At 33.3% G+C, this 20309-nt stretch overlaps 1 protein-coding gene across 1 annotated transcript; it reads right to left on the bottom strand.

The window, feature by feature from the left end:
* Nucleotides 1-2528: 2528 nt before the first annotated feature.
* Nucleotides 2529-19080, bottom strand: l(1)G0020 (RNA cytidine acetyltransferase l(1)G0020). Its single transcript, XM_068766863.1, has 18 exons — nucleotides 18898-19080; nucleotides 18691-18785; nucleotides 17300-17459; nucleotides 16411-16547; nucleotides 15136-15298; nucleotides 14425-14567; nucleotides 13743-14019; nucleotides 12248-12463; nucleotides 11203-11430; nucleotides 10793-10938; nucleotides 9657-9804; nucleotides 8961-9103; nucleotides 8133-8270; nucleotides 6825-7021; nucleotides 5494-5663; nucleotides 4476-4721; nucleotides 3560-3699; nucleotides 2529-2628 (listed from the first exon to the last, which is right to left on the bottom strand). The coding sequence occupies exons 1-18, from the start codon at nucleotides 19003-19005 to the stop codon at nucleotides 2529-2531; spliced, it is 2955 nt and encodes a 984-aa protein (XP_068622964.1). The 5' UTR covers nucleotides 19006-19080.
* Between the last annotated feature and the right edge of the window lie 1229 nt (nucleotides 19081-20309).

Here is a 20309-nt window from a genome sequence, read left to right as displayed (position 1 = left end):
TGATCAGCTAGCTGCACATTTCTCGTGAATTTTATAACCAGGGGATGATATTAGATTGGTGATAGTAATTAGCCATGTTCCTGTTTGATAGAGGGCGCAGGTAGGAAGCCCGTGAGTCGGGAGAAAAGTATTGTCCTTGGGAGGAGAACAATCTCGAGGTGCCGTGATCGCCGGGTCACTTTACCCATCAAGCGCGAGCTTCTTAACCCTTTCACGACCACGGGGACGCCGGTGTCCCAAGCAAAAATCATGGATTAATTAAATATTTACGCAACCATTGCAAATTAATTTTTTGTTTTAATATTTCGAAAAGTACCTTTTTATTATTTTTTACTGGCAGTACATGATAACTAACACCGTTTATTGTTTATCGTCACCGGAACGTTAGAGTTCTTTTGGCGCGAATGATCTGCTGTTTGGAATAAATAATTGATATTGTAAAAGTGCTTTTCAAGTTTTTACAGTGTCAAATTATCATTACCTGGTAACTAAATTGTTGTTCTAAATATTCAGTAGTAAGGTATTTATGTTGTATTCTGTGATAAATCGTTATAAAGATTATGGGACACGGATGTCCCTGTCAGCGTAAAGGGATACTTTTTATACGGAATTTCTTAACTTTTGGCTTGGTGATATACCAAAATATAGCATTTTCTTATTCATATTTTTCGCAGAATATGTTTCGTAAGGGACGTGGAGTTTTTGAACTTCGAAAAAATAAAATTCTTCAAATTTTTGTGGGTGACAATAGCGATGAGGAAGATGAGTTAGTGCTTGATGACCAAGATCAAAGACTTCTAGTACAGGATGATGACCAAGGGGTATTTGATGTCGAGGTTGAAGAAACGACGACTCTTCAACGGCAAGAATCACCTGAACCTTCAACATCTCAAAAAAACCATCCATCTAATCATTAACCAATCATCTAACAACAGGAATTGTTTCGCCCAGTACCACAAATAACTTGCCCTATTATATTTATATTATTCATAAACAAGTAAAAAAAGTACACTAAGTAACAAATGTACATTAATTACAATAAAACAGACTTACCAACATATAAACCAAAATTTAGATGTTTAAGTAGAAAGTAACCCTTAGCGACCATAGGGACATATTTGTCCCATAAATTTCCAAAAAAAATGTAAAACTTTTTTGAATTTTTAGTATAAATTATGTTTTTAGGATGCCTATTAATTCATTACATCTAGCTAAATTGATTAAATAAGGTACCGTAACCTTATGGTCCTGAAAGGGTTAACAAATGATCACAAATTTGATCCTTTTGAATTGGATTGATTAGACCCTTTGGCGGCGGATAAACGTTAAGCCTGCATTATATGAACAGGAAAAACATTTTTACTCTCAATACTTTTGTCTGGGGTAATCTGAATATGATCGAGGTGGGTTGGGCTTTCTCTGGTTCATTGCCCTAAAGACGCTGATTGGGGTATTCCCTTATTTTTTGAGGGATTGGATGATTTCCTCCATGGTTATTTTCCTGTGGATTATACTATAATACGACACGGAGTATTCTGTTCCTCGGTAGAACTTAAGTGAGAAAGAATGCACGTCTCACGTATGTTACGCTTCGTCATTCTGGAGCCGACGTGCGTGTTGTGTTGAGAGTTTGAAAGAGTTGCTGGGCGACGTCTCAGATTTTTAACCTGACTTTGCCGTTTGGAGGGACCAGAGCATAAATGTGATACCTAATATTTATTTGACCGTGTTCGCGATTTGCGTCTTGCGACACGGGTGACATCGCTACCTGATAACTGAACGGAGCCCCTATTTGAAATTGCCCGTATAAAACCATAGCGTGTCGCAATAGACTACTAGCGCCATCTATTGATACCGCTCGAAATTGCAAATTTACAACACCTTTACAATATTTATTATATTACTAATATTTATATTAGTCAATTGTTAGCAAAGCTTTTACAACACGATTTCCCATCACTCTGAAATATGATTCATTAATTTTTTTTCTATGGGAAATCAACAGGAAAATAACTTATGGCAACCCTGGGGGGACAAATAGTATATTAATTTAATATGTAATCCGAATTTTGAAAACACTTTGTTACTATATTGTCATAATGTTATTTACTATTTCGAAAACAGATTTTGAATAGGATGTATCATACATTGACAGCAAATGTGCTATACATGCGTGGCGAATATACATATATTCAATAAAAGCTTTTATACCTATAACCAATCACCAAGAATCTATCAGCAGACATTTGATTAGTAGGCATGACATATAGATAGACACCTGTCTATCTTAGGATGATGTTGCATAAGGTATCAATCTCTTAATTCGTTGTATTATGTCTAGCTGCGCAATTAAACTTTTTTTTTAAGAAAAATCAAATTACCCATATAATTTATCTGTATCTGTATGAACATTGTGAATTCAATGTCATCACTTTTAGAAATATTATAAGTTTTAAGAAAACATATATACATATAATAATTATAATATATCTTATAAAATGAAACATTAAAATATTTTTTAATTATTTTTAATTTCTGACATGTTTTTTCTTTTTCTTCTTTTTGTTCGAGTGTGATTCTATCAAATCGTCTATCTCTTTGCTATCATCACCCAGGCGTTTCTCGCCGCTGTAACAATAAAAAAGCCAGTTAAATATGACACACAAACATTACGTAGAGATTATTAACATTTCGGACACTGTAGTGATAAAGAAAAGAATAAATAAAATATAGTCTACTAAATATAATAGTTTTGTTTAAATCAATACCCAATACTATCATACCAATGGAAATTATATAGATTTTAGAGAAACTGTAAAAAATTAGATAACTAAATTTGTCTACAAAATGGACTGTTAAATATCAAATGTTATACAAATATAAGGATATTTGATTTTGATTACAATGAATAAATTATTAATTGATAAAAAAATATTTTTAATCATTGAGGGAGTACTTCAGTAACTCTGTATTGAAGTGAAACTATCACGAAGCAGTCTTCTAGTTTCAATATTACAGCATCTATGTAGTCTCTGGTTTAGAGTACATTTCAAAGTAAAAATTTAAAACTTCGTAAAATTAGTAACCTTTTTTTATGTGCAACTGTGTAAGGTACAACAATACATTCACAAATAATGTCGTTAATTATAATGTAATAAATTTATGAAATCTATTATAGAAAAACTTTTAAAACATTATTACTGTGTGAAAGACTTTTAAATGGTAATAAAGCTTGAGAATTAATTGCTATACAGTAGTACTGTTATAAGAATGTTCGGGGTGTTGTGGGCTCTTCTCTTGAAGTACCCATGAAGATTTTAAGTTTAAAGATTCCATCATAAGGAAACTCGATCCAATTTAAATTTTTATTAAATTGAGCTCTTATATCATTCTTTTCAAGACTTACACAACCAAATATCCTGTTGGATTATAAAAGTGATCAAAAATGTTTAATCAAAGATTACGGAAACGATAAGGTAAGTAATGTTTTAAATAAATATTTGCAACGAAATAAAAAATTAGACATTCAAAGTATCTATATAAATCAATATGTTAATACCTTTTTACTGAAATCAAATTCTTCTGTTTGGATGTTGCCAAAGCCTGGTTCCAGTCCAGATCGCTTCCTTTGATGCGGTACTGCGTGAGGTCTTCTCCCATCAACCGCGACAGTTCCTTACGTTGCTTACGTTCCAATTCCTGGAACGTAAAGTTTATTTGTCAATACGTCTAATAATTTTTTTGTAGTTCTTAGTGATCATAATTATCCACCCAACCTTAGCATGTGGGTAATAACCAATATTATATAGACATGAAAAACAGCCTGCTGTAAATATAAGACTCTCAAATAACCATTGTAAATACTACAGAAAAAAGTTTTTTATGATCTTGTAAACAAGATGTTAAAGACTGAAACTCCGCTTACGCGCTCATTAAAAATCCGTTGAAAAAAAACAACCTAACCTATGTTTGATATATTTCGAGTACTAAGAACAAATTAATATCAATAATTAAAACAAACATACACCGCTAATTCTATAAAATATTTTTTTTATATATTTATATAATAAAAAAGGTAAATCAGATTGTCTACAATGTTAAACGTAAATTATGATTCTCAGTGTAATACTAAGTATATTTGTAATACACTTATGAGTTACAAATAATTTAGACAGAGAATTTGAAATAACAAAGTGTGCTTTGTAGTGTTACTTAAACTGCTATTCCGCGCCTTGGGTACGTGCGGCGAGACAGGGGGAGTATTAACCGCTCCGTCATGTTAACCTTCGTGTTTTTAACCTTACGATTCCTCCTCACCGCCATTTCCTAGGGCGCGGTACAGCGTTTACAGTAACACTAGTAATCTTTAGGGTGAATATTACTGCTAGATAAATAAAAGAATAAAAATTGCACATTACTCATTTACTCCTGAATTTCCAAGCTCCGAAACTTAAAACCATTAAGCAAAGCATTACCTTCGCGGCTTTGGTCAACTCTTCATTGAGGCTCTGCTTCATAGGACCCTGCGTGTTAAGGTCGGCGGCCTTGTCATCGATGCCGATTTCTTTGGCCACGGTGTCCTCCAGGACGGAGTTAACAGCAGCGTTGAACTTCTTACACGCCTCGTAAAACTTCGCGAGGATCTGGGACCCGGGAAGACCCAGCTCGGCCGCAATGTCGTCGACGTCTTTCATTTGGAAGCCCATCGCTACGAATATAACCTGGAAAGTTAGAGTCTATTAAAAGAACAGCTCGCGAATTATTTCCACAGCTTATTTATTTAAGGACTTTCTTCACCTTTATGTTAAATATCAAATGGCCACAGTCAAAAAATCAATTGAAATCATTTCTTAATAATTTCAGTCATAGAAAATTAATGTCGGTTAATTACACGTTACATTACGTTTCATAACCGTACAGAAACAAAGAGAGTAAAACTCCACACGGCTCGTCAAACGACTGAGTTTGCCAATGAAACTTTTCTTTTTCTTGTTGTCTTCAACCGATTAACGCCCTCTGTGTGACATAAAGCTTCCCAAAATATCGACTTCTCGCAACCATAACGATGTCGCCGGTCGAACTAGTGGGGGCACTATTTACGTCACGTCGACGGGTTTGTAGTTGCCAGTTAAACCTGCCACTTCAGATGCCATTATTTCAAAGTACGTGACATTAACTCTTCTGAGGATATCCATATTTCTAATTCGATCTTGCAACGAAGCTTGGAGAATATCTCTCTCCATTACTTTTAGAGTGACCTTGAGCCTTTAGGTCAACCATAAGCGGCCAATGATAATATTATAATTACATAATTACCAAAGTGCGATATAAGGTATTATCTTAAAATATATATTCTTTATTATTAAGAATTTAATTCAACTAAAAATGACCACATTAACATACAATCTATGTTTTTTTTGGCAGCGATTGGTCAATAACTTTAAACTGTACAAAGTTTGTCAAAGCAGCAAGTTAATAAGTAATAAATTATACCTGTTGTATAGCATCAAGTTTGATCGGTGCTTGAGTGTGGAAAACCAAGTATGCGAGTGGTGTGATCAAGTCCGTGATGAGGCGGTAGTCCGCTTGCTGCCTGCAGTACGACTCCAAGCGGCCTAGGTCGTGGCCTGACACCTGCTCGTTTATCAGTTGCTTCGTTAAAACTGAAAACAATTTGTAAAACTCTATATAATTCCTTAACTATGGTTACTGATGATATTTCATACTATACTACCAACATTTTATCAAAGTAAATTCAATCTTTTAGTTACTGGCTTTATTAATACGTTCAATGTATTAGAAAGCTGGTTACTTTGGCAAGACCCTACTAATATCTTGTATTATTTAGACCTGAAGAATATTGAACTTTAGTGTACCTCATTAATTAGAGACTTGGACGTTAGAGACACTACTCCTTCCTCCAATCCACATAACATAAATTTATTAGGTCTGCCGGCTTTCGACGCCTTGGAATGCAAGGCATGTAAAAAATAATTAACAATTATGTTATATTGTTCAGACAAAAATATATGGACACTAACATTAAGTTAAATGATAAGCCTTTGTCTGGCAGCGAACTTGCTACGGCAGAAACTTTGCCGATGATTAAACAATATTGGAACACTATTCTTTTCCCTGGGAGAGGATTCCGGCTTTATAGCCGGCCGGTCGATTATTCGACCATAAAGACCAAGAGCTGATTAGAGGGTTTCACATATAATTAACATTGATGGTCCTAGGCCGTACTATTTGCTTTAAGATATTTTGCAGTAATGTAAATGACAAAAAAAGAGTGAGCAAATACAGGTAATAATCTTTTGACTACTGTTTACCTACCTACCTACCTTACCCATCTTTTTATTTCACGATTTTTCTCTCATCCTTCACAATTTCTCTCTTTCTTCCCTCTTTCATCGCTCATGTTTTCTATCATTCTCATAGCATTCACCCACCTTATATTCACGCATCGCCTCCCATCCCTCGCTACATTTCTTGTTACACGATTTTTCTTACGATTACTCGTCATCTTTTTGTTAATAACTAATAAATAATATACGTGTCGCCGGCAGACACTAAATAACTTATACAAACTACTGGTTGGGGGAAAGTAGACTGTAAAAGGCCAGGTTGACCCGTCGGTCTGAAGCAAATCAATAACTAGACTTTTCATAAATGTCCTGAGCAGAGGATAAGATAGAATAAAAAAAAGCTTGTTATCTATTGCACGTAAGGCCTTTCAAGACACGACCTTCAGAAATGAAGTAACAACTTAATGACTGTATTATTTTCGTTTTGAAGTAATAATTGTAGATTACAATCCTTACCGGGCTTATCAATCTTAACGTTGTCGTTGAGCAATGTGCTGAGTGCGAGCGAAGCGGGAAGACGTCTCAAAGTTCGTGACAGAAGCCTGGAGAATCGCTTTCGGAAGTCCGCACTGTACGCGCCGAGCCAAGCGCCCTCTGTCAGCGCCCGTAGCATTATACACGAATGTTCGCCGGTCAACTCGTTGGATTTTTGACTGTAAATATATAAAACTGTAGATTTATAGCTACCACGATGTCAACCGATTGACGTTCACTGCAAGGCATAGACCTCCCTCAAAGATCGCTAGACTTTCCGCGACCAAGACTATATCGTCGGTTTACCTAGATGAGGGTTATGACACACCACGTCTACAGGCTTGATAGATATATACCATATTATAATAAGAGAATTCTAAGCATGTAATGTTCTTAGTTCTCTCAACAATGTATATCTCTCAACTTACATCATAGATATAAGAACAAGATTAAAGCTGCAAAATATTTCGAATGAATTTTAAAAATTTCCTGAGTTTATTTGCGTAGTTACGTAATTTTACCATGTTTTAACAGCTGTTTAAAACATTGTAAAATCCTAATCTTACAGTGTGTACCCAAAAATAGAAATCTATCTATAATATATAGTCAGTACCCTAGACCTTTATACTTACCTAATCTTTTTCAATATTATCTAATATGGTAAATCAGTTAAAATATTATTTCAATCTAATTAATTTTACGAGATTGTGTTTAATGTAAAGTTCACTGTTAAGTATTAAGTTTTATGGTAATTCCGATGTAAGTTAACCAACTGAAATAGATGGTAGTAGAAGACGTCAAAAATTGTAAATAAATCTAAAGACACGTTCACATATTGCTCCTTTTTAGAAAGATGTGTAAGTAATAATTTGTCTTTTTACTAATATTTTACTAAATAAACATCTGAAACACCGCCTGTTCCAGTTTTCTAAAACTTATAATAATTATTATATTTTTTGCTTCATTTTAACGGTCCGTGGCATTCATTTTTGTTTCTACAAACTCGCTAACACTTTCAACACAATTTTTTCGATGGAAACTTTTTTTGATTTTTTTATAAAAACAACATTTTGTTAACATTATTTTATTACTCAAAATGTAACTGTAAGATGAATTTATTGTTTTTTTTTTATTTATTTAAATAATACAAGTTGTATTGCTTTTTTCCATCAAGTAAACGCATCTTTACCTCACGTTTCATGTGACATTTTACAGACAGTTTACAGGCGAATGTTATATTGTTATTTACAGCTTATAGTTTTTAAATTAAACATATGCTATGTTTGTTACCTTAGGTAAACAGGAACGTATTTCTGAGATTTCCAAAACTTGAGCAGCATCTCTGTCAAGCCGAAACTAGTGCCTAAATAATCCAGATGTTCGGCTCTCACTTCTGTTAACCTTCGCAGAAGAGTCGGCGGTTTCGTTCTGCAAGAAAAATCACAAACTTGAGGCAAAATAACTAAATATTTTTTAGTAGTGTTACTTAAAAAATAGTATAAAGGTAAAACAAATTAAAGGGTACTAATAAGTATCTTTACGTCTTGAATTGAATGAATGATAAGATGGTGTTGAAACGCAGTCTTTCACTTTGGGCCTGTCTGAGATTTCTTTGGACAGATTTCATTCATTCGTCTACGAATTTCCTAAATTCATAGATGAAAGTAACTAGCACAGCCCAGCCTGTTGGCAAGTTAAAGATAGCTACTTTCAACCGGCCCTATTAAAAATTTAGGAAGTCTAGACGATTATATGTAGATCCAGCAGTGCATTTGCGACTGATTTTATGATGATGATGATTAGTGCGTTTCCCAACTAAGACCACACTATTCCACCACCTCACCACCATTACCATATTGGTAGAATTTTAGTTGCGTTATGATAATTTAAGGACTATGATAAGCTTTTCTAGAACATAAAATTAAATTAAACATCTGTTCATATTATTGTACATACAGAATTTATCTTTATTTTTCTCTGACACACATAAAATTTAATATACTAGAAAAATGTCTATATTTCAGGTCGCTAGTAATTATTATTTAACCAAATTTTAAAATATCTATAGATATTAATGTTATCTGTACTACTTTAGTCAGTTAAATTGATAAAAATTACCTTGGCACTATGTTCTCAGTGTGCAACGTGTCATCTTGTCCGTTTGCGTGTTCATCATCATCAGAGGCGTCCTCATCGAGGCACGGGATGTCCCCGGAGTAATACGCCGCAAGTTGCTGCAGCGCTCTCTTGCCATAACCCATCTAACACACACCAAAACATTTTATTTATTACATGACCGAAATTAATTTATCACAAATATATCACTTTTTTCGTATTTTCAAAACGATTTCGCCAGTCGTTGAGCTGGTAGGTCCAACAACAAACTTTCACAGATCACTGTCCCCACTGACATGGGTTGAGAGTTGGGAACTTTGAGGTCAGTACAATTAAAATATTAGATGTAGGTAGGAGAGGGTTCTATCACAGATCACAAAGTCCTGTGCGTGCGATTATCCTGTGCAATAATCTGTGTGAAATTGGCTACAAATCAACAGCATAGGTTTTCGAAACCCAATATGGGAATGACGTACGAGATCCTGGTGAAAAAAGTCGTTAGGTTTTTCTCTTCGATTTTCATATCAACAATTATTGGCGGAGGCTTAAAGGTGTGGTAGAGTGTAAACTCCTAGAGGAAACCGTTACAATATGATTGCACGAGACGTCATCTTGCCATGTCAATGGTTATATGAGTTACTTTTGAATTTTTTTTACCGATTTATTCCCAATGAATAGTTTGTAACACTAATAACAAACCTTTTGATAAGACGGATGTGTAGCGATCCGAACAATCCTGGCGCCCGATAGTTTCGGGAAGTCCTTATCACCGAATTGCTCACAAATGTTCCACGGTATGAGATCCCCTGCCGCCTTTCGACCTCGTCCGAGACTGTCGCGCACTGTCCTAGGAATACATATAGATTATTTTACAAATGAATTAGGAGAAAACGACCATTAGGTGATCACAAAAGGTTCAGGCTGTCGAATAGAAAAAAAAATCTTATATTAATTTTAATAAAAAACAACTATTGCTTACAAACATATTTTTTATTTCATACACTGCAGAGCTAATAATAATATGGTAGACTAAAGACAGTCCAAGTCATTTGTTATATATAGAATGAGACGTAAATATAATAAATATATTTACAAACGAGTAATCAGCAAAAAGAACGTACAGAGATTTATAAAATACTGCACACATATAGCATTAATTGCTATGCTATGTTATAAAGACGGGTGATTTAATGTAAGCTGTAATAAACTTATAGCAATTATTTGGACTCTACATACTAGGATTGTTAAGTTTTAATTCTTTAAAGATAAGTTATTACAATTAGCCCATAATTTAAAAGTTTATATATAAGATGCATAACAATAGTTTGTGTATGGAGCAACGTCCCTGAATAACAAAACAAAATTATCAGGCTACATCATTGCCACGGATTCTTGTCATTTAAATATTTGTCAATAGACTTTTGATATGCGTTTTGAATGTTCCAAATTGCAGTCCAATAATGTTTTGTGGATTTTTATTAAGAAATTTGATTCCGTTCATAACAAATGAATTAAACATTTTTAGCCGTCGAAATCTAGGAACAGCTAGTTTTTCGAAGTGCGATATAAATACACTATTGACGCCCCCTACTTTACTGACCCCCTACTTTTCTGATTCATTATAATTATTGTGAAATATTAAATAGAAGTGTTTGAAAAACGATTTTAAATTACTATTGACTTTAAGAAATATTCGTTTCTCTTTAAGATTATCTCGTACAAAATTAACGTTTTTTTTATTTCAACCAAAGACCTCTATAATTCGTAAACTTAAAATTGATAGTACTCACTGCGATGCTTTTTTTTCTACGTCTATATAATAAACAAAGACTTACTTATCAGAAATATTTCCTTCCAAGCACATTTGCACGACACACAGAATTTCGGGCATAGAGGTGGACTTGGGCGGCGTCGGAGCAAGAAGTACGAACAGACAATGCGCAGGAGCATCCGCCAGTAACTGGATGTCGTTGGGACTGTTCTGAAGAAACAATTACCAATTTAAATGTGAAGTAAGATTAAAATTTTTTGCATATAAACCTAATTGTTTTGCGAAACCGATTCATCATCTTCAAGATCATATCAACCGATAGACGCCAACTAAAATGCATAGGCTTTCCTTAAAGATGGCTACGACGAATTTTTTTATAATCACACATAGCGCGAAAAATCAAATATTAAATATAAATGCTAACAAAGTAATAGAGTAAATTTAAACTATGACACCACAGTATAGATAACATACCTTATAATGGCTGGCTACGTATATAGCAACAAGACGATGTAGAAAAGCCTCTGCCGCTTTATGGTAACAGAACAGGGCGTCTCTGTTTACTCGCAGAAGTTCACACGCCGCTGGTGGAGGAGCTCCCACTCCCAGCGATGGGCTCGGCGCTTCCAAGCACAAGAGAGAATTTAACCATCGCTCTATAGGGTCTCCGGTTCGGTATCGAATAGGCTCTTCTAGTTTTATCTAAACAAATAAACAATAATTAAAAAAAATGATAAATACCAAATAAACATTTTTTAACATCATTTAAGTTTTTTTCTATATATATTTGTGTATTATTCTCATATCCATACACGGTAGTAATTATTTTCATTTATTTATATTGCAACACTCAGTTACTCAAACTGTCAGACAGAAAAATGGATGCTGCGTTTTAATTACCTAGTAAAAATTAAACTGAAAAATTAAAAATCATCTAGCATTTATTTATAAGTTCCCACAAATAGAAAACTATAAAAAGAGATCCAATAGACAAATGGATATTGAAACGCCTGTGGAATTTCTTTATCGGCAAGAAATTCTGGAGGCGGCTTCAATATTCTTATTGAAGTTATTAGTAAATAAACAAAAACATAATATTTTCTAAGCATCTGTCTGAGCACATGTAGGTTGTCGTTATGTATATATACACGGATATATATAGGTAAGTCATTTACATCATCGCAAAAACATTTAAGACTGTTTTCCATAGTAAGCCAACACTTTAATTTTTTATATATGGAATGATTGGTTATAGGTGCAAAAGGTTTATGTACAGGTATTGATTAGAAATATAGGTGTAAAATTTCTTAAACATTTTAATATTCAAGCACCCCATATGTTGAACACTACTTAATTATTCATTATATTATAACATCGCATCTTGAATGTATTATACACTTACTACACAGAATGTCACTGAAATTACTTTTGCAACTTGAATTACAATTTCTGACCAAGACGATCATAACTAAGAGCTATTATTAATACAAGTTAGACAGATGTTTTAATAAATACTCACGGGTGGAGGGGCATTGTGCTGTGTTTGCAACTGAGCAAACAGTTTGAGCGACAAAGCTCGACCTGTGCCCTCGTACCCAGAAACTGTGGACGAGAGCAAAGCGAGCGGAGCCTTCTGTGCAGCTGCCGATACGTGAGTGATAGGTATAGCGGCCGCCTCGTCTACTAATACGAGGTCAGCGGCTGCTAATAGCGAGTGGTCATCAGGAGTTATATACTGTAAATTGATAAAGAGAAACAAATAGTATAATAACCACAGGTGTAAACAACAATTTTATAACAAAAAAAATATCCTAATTGAATTTATAGGAAAAAATAAAAATAGAACACAAATGTAAGACAATAATATTTAAAGACAATAGTCATTATCATTATTTGAGCCGCTCTAAAGTCATTGATATAAATCATTTCGGAACAACCTGCATCTCATTCTGAGGACTTTAATAAAGTCATCTTACGTCCCACGCTACGCTTGCCCGAACCTTTAAGCCGGCAAAGATAATTTAGAAGGCAAAATATTTAGCAGGGGTCGCCAACCTGCAGCACCTGAGCCATGTGCGGATCTTTGAAGGATTATTTGTAGCTCGCGATAAATGTAATCGATTACACTTTTCATTTTTATGTAATTATATATTAAAAATTCGTTATTTATCGTTTCGTATGTTTCAAAACTTTTTTTAAAAAAATACTGTAATGTTTAATTCTAATGCATGTATTTTGTAATTTTCTAAAAAAATAATACCTCTTTAAAAAGTTTTTATTTTCGGCTCGTGAAAAATTTTAAATTTCGTTAATTGGCTCGTTAACAAGGCGCTTGGCCACCCCTGATATATTGTAACCCAACAGACTATAATTTTTTTTCTGAATGATGTGATCCAAGCATGGAAAATATCCATGTCAAGCAGTCTGGGCAAACTGTTAAGTAAGCATCGCAATGGGAGATTTGCATTCAAATTCCTTACGATATCACTTCATCCGTAAGAAGTTCACTGCTGAACATAGGCCTAAACATACAATGGGACTGACTTGCGTTCAGCGTGATCACCTTATCAAAGTGGTCTCTTTACTTTTGCATGAGGACATCCTACGCTGCGTTTGTCGGTAATTATTTACTTTAATTAATGGTTCCAATTTTTGTCACGCATCCATTATAGTTATGCTGAGTATGAATTATTTAACATTCTAAATCATTATTTTCGTACCGGCCGATAGACGCTCACTATAAGGCATAGGCCTCCACTAAAAATCATAATGATGACCGGTCTTATACGACACGCATCTAGTGACTTCCAGCAACCTTATCAATTCGTTAGTTCTACGGACTCGTTGTCGCCAATCGAGAACCTTTCCACTTAAGACCGCCACTTAAGATTGCCACTTAAGACGGGTAATTATTAGAGTTACGTTGGTAACATTGATTCTTCTGCAAATCTGCTTGTTTTAGATTCGACTTCCCGAAGCGTTAAAAACAAAATAAAATAACAATAATTACTTACTTGTACAGTCTGTCTAGAGTTTCTTGCGATATTAATCCTGACAATTGCCTTTTTGAAATCCGGATTAGTTGATCTCACAATATTGTAATCAATGTGCTCTTGATATAAACAAGCGTCCAACCCTTTCAGCACAAATTCGAACAGAGTGATAAGATTCTCCGGATGAGGAGATGTCACGTAGATATTAACATAACCCAAAGACACCGCAGCTGCCACTGCAAGGCCTAGACAAGCAGATTTACCACGTCCTCTGGCTGCTGTGAGACAATGCGGAGGCCTGTTCAAAAACATTAATAGTTTAACATTCAACAAATAAGCAGATTGAGAAATAGAAATGTTGGAATTTTTGATCCTGATAATAACTGACCATAACAATTTTATTGTTATGGTCAGTTATTATCAGGATCAAATTGTATTAAACAAAGTCTTGGCCTAACCAAATAGAGGTTTACAAGTATTTTTATGTGTATTCGAAAGTGGTTTGGTTACTCCATGGAGCATTCATTAAAGCGATTATAGACGTTGGTGGTGTCTCCGGTGAAATTATTAATTTTGCAGGCCATACCGAGGTTCCAATAAAACTCTGAGACAGTTTTTTTTTTCATTTCATTAAAAATTTACGCACACACACGCCACGCACACACACACATATATAGTTGACACAGAGGAATGGATTGTTTACCTTGATTGTTTATCAGCAAGAGTGTCTATGAGTGCAACTAGTGCCGTCGCCTGATCATAAGTGCGACATAAAGCAACCAGTGGACCGGCAGGCGGGGAGTCTGACAGGGATGTTATCAGCTCTGTCAGCTTAGGGTTGACTTTCTACAGAAAAATGGAAAAAATTAGTTCTATGCATTTGTTGCATTAAATATTTAAACAATTTTTATTACAAATCAGTAAGCTTTACTTCTTGATATATTATTAATTAAAATGCCTGTATATATTTTTTATTTTCGTCCAACAGAATTTTCATGGAAGCAAAAAGTTAGTCATTATCTGTAGTTTTCAGATGTGTTATTCCACTCTGTTTATAATATCAGTTAACCACATAAATTGACGTTTTTAGACCGATATTATTTAACCTACAGTTAAAACTTAACATGGAAATAACGACCGAAAAAGCTACAATTAACCTAAATCAGATATTATAAATCAGGCAATGACAAAATTTTGGATTACATTAAAGAGAAGTGTTAAAAATAGCTTTGTGTCACACATTTGTACATTTTTTAAATATTACACAACTTTTTATGATCTATTCGTTACCATTGTTAACACTAATTGCGGTTTATCAACCGCATTGTCGTTCTATCGAACGATTACAAGTCTGTCGGTGAATGTATGGTAGCAAATTTGTATTGTTAATTCAAAATTATATAGGGTCACATACCTCAGGCAAAACATCAACAGGCTCAATTTGAGCTGTTTTCGAAGATATAGGCAAAACAGTAAGTGCATCATCTAGTACAAGGCAACGAGGATTATCAGCGAGGGAAAGCAGGAATCGTTCATTGAATCTATTGACCACTGTGTCATATGCTTCTGTTTTGAACCTGTAGAAAAACAAATGGATGTGTTTTTATTTTTGCCAATACACTATACAGATATCATTTTATAAATAAAAAATAATTCATAAGATGTGTTAAAAACTGTGATAATGGTAATATGTGTAACAGCAACACTAATTATGAACATCACATAAATCTATAAGGGTTTGTATGTGATGCACAGATCACATCACCAACCAATAACGATTTTTGACATTATGAGTATACTTTAAGATTTTAATCTAATTTTTTACATTTAAATGTTCAAATACATAATACACAAAATCAGTATATAGCAGCATATAACTTAAGAGCGCTGTAAATTGCTATAACATATCTACAAAATGTTTGTGACGGTAGAGGTAAGAGTTAAGTTAAGCTAGAGTATCAGTTTTATAAGACTTTATCTTTGCATATTAGAAGATAACATTTTGGTTTTTTTTTACAGTTTTACAGATTCTACAGATTAATTACTTTATTTAATCATAATTAATTTTTGTTCATGTTCATTCATTAAATCAAAGGCAAGTCTTGAAATACTTATGACATTATTTAAGAAATCTCCATTGAAATTCGAAAATTATTTATTTAACATAGGATAGAATAAATCTTTTATTGACATCAGATGATGAATGCCTCAGACCGGAGAAGAACAATTGTAAATAACTCAGTGAGTCTACATATTTTACTAAAAGAATAAAAAATACATATTTGACTAACATTGAAATATTCTGGACAAATATTTCCCAGCGTGTACTATCTTCTATGAAGTCAGTGAACATAAAAACCCTTAGCACATAAACATACTTTAAAAGTAATGGAAGTTTTAAGAACACAACCTAGGATCCTATAGTAAAAGTTTATATTTGCCCAGGGAAAGATTCACTGACTTGACAAAGTATGACTTGATGTATTTTATATCAACAAAGACAATAAGCTTCATATAAAATGTTACTAGAAGATTACTACATAAGATTAGTACATCTTTGCTACCAAAGACACATTAATTTTGCATATGCATAAATAGATGACTAAGAATATTATCCCTTTTATAATGTGATGCAATTAAAATACTTGTAACTTTCTATCCCAAGGAGTAAACAAAATATTGAATTTACCTTGAGTGAACATCCATAGTAATTGAATGCAACTGCCTGAGCGAGTCCATAGATTTAAGAAGGAAGATGATAAGCCCTCCACCTTCCACTGTTTCTATTGTCCGCGCCATTAAATTAGGTGTAAGAGCTTCAAAGTCCTAGAATTAAAACCAGATATTCACCTTGACAAATAAACTGGATAAATTTTTGACAAATTAAGCTAGAACTGCTAGAACAAGGTTCATTCAGGTTGAGATGATTGACAGAAATTTTCCAAAATTTGTTAAATCATAAACTAAAATTACAGTACACAAGGAAAAATGGTATAGTAATTATGCAAACACAGTAAATTTTTTTCATTTTTTACCTAAACATGACTAGTTAGAGCATGATTGGTAGCTATACAACATGATTGGTTACAGAAAAAAGAAAAAGCTTTGTAGAGGTGAATATAGCTCACCATCACACTGAACTCACTCACTATTTTTTTATTGGAATATGACAGGCCAATAAATTCTGGCTACACAAAGTCTGCAAGGACAAATTGTAAACAATAATTGATTTTAATATGTAGTAATTCTAATTTTAAAAACATATTTTTTGCTATATTATTATATTATATATTATTTCTGTAACTATTGATTTCTAGTTAGGGTGTATGATGCATTAACAGGCAGCAAATCAGTTACATATTCACCCCTTTAAAGCTTTTAAATCTATAACCAATCACCTATTACACATGCTGTAGAAAAACATGACAATTTATAATACATAAATATTAAAAATATGTAGACGTAAAGAGTTTACATAATTAAATATTACAATTTATTATTAAAAAAATATTACCTAAGTAAAAGTTTAAAATGGTATTCAAATATATTCAATATTTATAAAAATAAGTTGAACAAACCTGTAATACACAGACACCATATGTTTGACCAAGCATAGCATGGCTCTCAGAGTAATATCTGCCATGAATTGTTGTAGCAACTCTAAATGCATCAAATAATGATTCTTCTGACACCTCAAGCTTGCCTGCTGCTATTTTCTTAGCTCTTTTACGGCCATGACTAAAGTGACAAAATAACAAGTTCATAATTTTTTACAAAATAGTTCCAATATTACAATGCAAAAAATAAAAATGCCCATAAAAGAAACACAAATTATTTGTATTATTTAAATGTGCAGAATCCATTCTGCAAGTTTCAAAATGTGTGTTTTGATGTCTACTAGTGACAAATGAACAATGGTAAAAGTAATTGATGTTAACATTCCCATATTTTTACAAGATGAACCTCAAACTAATGACTCAAATATAAGGTTCTTAAATAATGATAATTAATAGAATTTTATTTCTGTCTTACTGAGACTTAACACAAACAATTATATCGCAACTTATAAAGCTTACTGCAAGTAATTGGTTACAAATCTTTGAATCACCTATGTTGTTGATTGACCATTACTGAAACATTCCTTTGCCTGGTTAAATAAAGCCCTTCACAAAAAGAAAGATTATAAAATGCTGCAAAGCTTCTTTAGTGATGGTGCATAAATTTGACATAAATTGTTATAAATTTGTGTAAAGGTTGTTTTAAACTTTCAATTTATTTTCAGTGGTATTTGATGTTAGTCTACAAGGTTTTTACAGAATTGCCTTTCGAAAATTTCTATCATTGGCATACTGTCAATATATCTTCTCTATATCCATTAGTTAGTATTTGGATTTTGATTAACATTTCCACTTTGTTTATAGAAAAAAATATATAGCAAAATTACTGCTTCTTGCTCTCTATATTTAAAGGGCTCCAAACTAAAACTGCTGCCTAGTTTAATTAAATTTACATTTGGAAGGTTTGTATCAGCTTTCAAAACTCTTCAGTACAGACTCCAATAATACTTGTAGACATTTATATTAAATTTTGTAATCCTCTCAAGTTTCCCCATACATACATTTCCAAAAAGGCTTTCCAAACACCTGGTACTTTTTACATAAGATTTTATATATTAATGTTAATAAAAATAAGCATGTGTTAATTTTTAGTAACAGAATATATTAGGTGGACCAGAAATTAAAGTAGTTTCTGTCAACATATTTTACAGAAAAAGAGATTGATTTTTATCGCTCCAGCATTGAAAATTTTTATACTAGATGGTAAAAGGTTGCTAATAACAAAGATGAATATATTGTTGTTTAGAAATAAAACTATTAATGTGTTCTTGTAAATTTAACTTAAGAGAGCGACATTACTTTACCGGTCCCCCTAATATTGAAATTATCCCCAATAATTTTAAGTATCTTACTTGCTAATAGCTTCGTCCTTGTTTTTATAACACCATAGTACAGTTGGCCTAGATTTTACAGTCGATTTTACCAGCATATCATATAAAATGGGAACCTATAAAGTAAAACATTATTTTATACAATATTAAATTGATTCATTTCAAATTACATTTTTTATGGTAAACGTGCAAATATAACACACTAGTCATAGTATTTTAATATTATACCTGATCTCTGCTCTTGTCTCCCACGAGCAAAAACATAGTACGGTGTCCCAACTTAACGCCATTTTCTATCATTACACGTATACGATTATCTATTTTCTTTTTCACCATTTTAACTTGATCAACGAGCACCACAACAAAGTTTTATAACCTTAAAACCGCATGTCACACACACTTATTTGACAATGACAGCCGACACAAAAATTTGTTATGAACAATAGTTATGTGTTGTCGTCAATTGGTACCGAGGCAATTTCAAATCATGCCAGTTAAAAAAATTGTTGGTCTTGTTTTATTATTTCTTACACCTACCTTTCACCTTAAAATATTACTAAAAATTATGTCTGCGATTTCTAAAACGAAAAATGTCTCTTAATCAATTCCACTTACAATCGACAATAATAGGTATGTAATGTGTGTAGACATGGTTTTCGTTAATAAGAAAATATTGTACATAAACAGTAATTAAGTATAGAATTATTATTTAACAGAATATTTTGTTATATTTAAATAAATAAGTCTTTGCCAAAAAATTCCATCTAAGAGTTTCTTGCTTTTCAAATACACCTATCTAATTTTATGAAGGTTATGCCCTTTTTTATCAGCCATTGCACGAAAAGTTTCTACCTACCTTCTTTAATTCCGTCAGTCCGGTCACGGTCAAATATGAATATTTATTAGCTCCGATCACACTCATGGACAGACCAGTGTCATTGATGGCGATAACAACAAAACAAACCCCTTACACTGCATGCCAACAAGAAACGCCAATCTCCAATACTAGATAGAACCGTTGCTAGAGTTTCTCCTGCCTGCTTTTCCGAGCACTAATGCTTTGTGATCGCCTCAACCGAGGTTCTCTTGTCTTTGAGGGTTTTTGAGCAGAGGCTCCTTCGGGACCTTTCAAGCTATATTTCCTTAATAAGGGTCCTAGGCTAAGCATCTACTGCGCCATGCCGCCTCAAAATCCGCGGAATTTTCAAATGTCATTTGTACAGCATTAAATTCTGATTCAAAAAATTCTTTAATTGCCGTTATGATTAACGTTGCCACATATTTTATCTTTTCGACTTGTAATCCACAGATTGAAAAGTGTCATCTTTAGACATTCATGTTTCAGCAAGGTGAATATGTGAATAAAATTCCTAAATTCTGCGATAAGATGGTGACGGCATATTGGCACTGTATAATTTGAACACAAGTCTATTATGCCAGATATTCTCGAATATTTTAGGCGAGGTAGACGACTCCTGATTGATCTCTACATTCGCTTGAGGAGTATGTCCTCTAGGATACGATGCACTTGATTGTTGCAGCAGTTTTAGGTCAGAAAACCAAACTGTTTAGGGATAGGAAGTTCTTTCGCCTTCATAAATCTCCTAATTCTAGCGAGGATTAATCATTAGTAGATTTGA

The sequence above is a fragment of the Battus philenor genome, unplaced genomic scaffold, assembly GCF_028537555.1.
Source record: "Battus philenor isolate CCGP_79_NKW_IND1 unplaced genomic scaffold, ilBatPhil1.0.hap1 SCAF_22, whole genome shotgun sequence".
Taxonomy (NCBI): domain Eukaryota; kingdom Metazoa; phylum Arthropoda; class Insecta; order Lepidoptera; family Papilionidae; genus Battus; species Battus philenor.
Note: the sequence above shows the minus strand (reverse complement) of the source record. Positions and strands in the feature narration are given on the sequence as shown.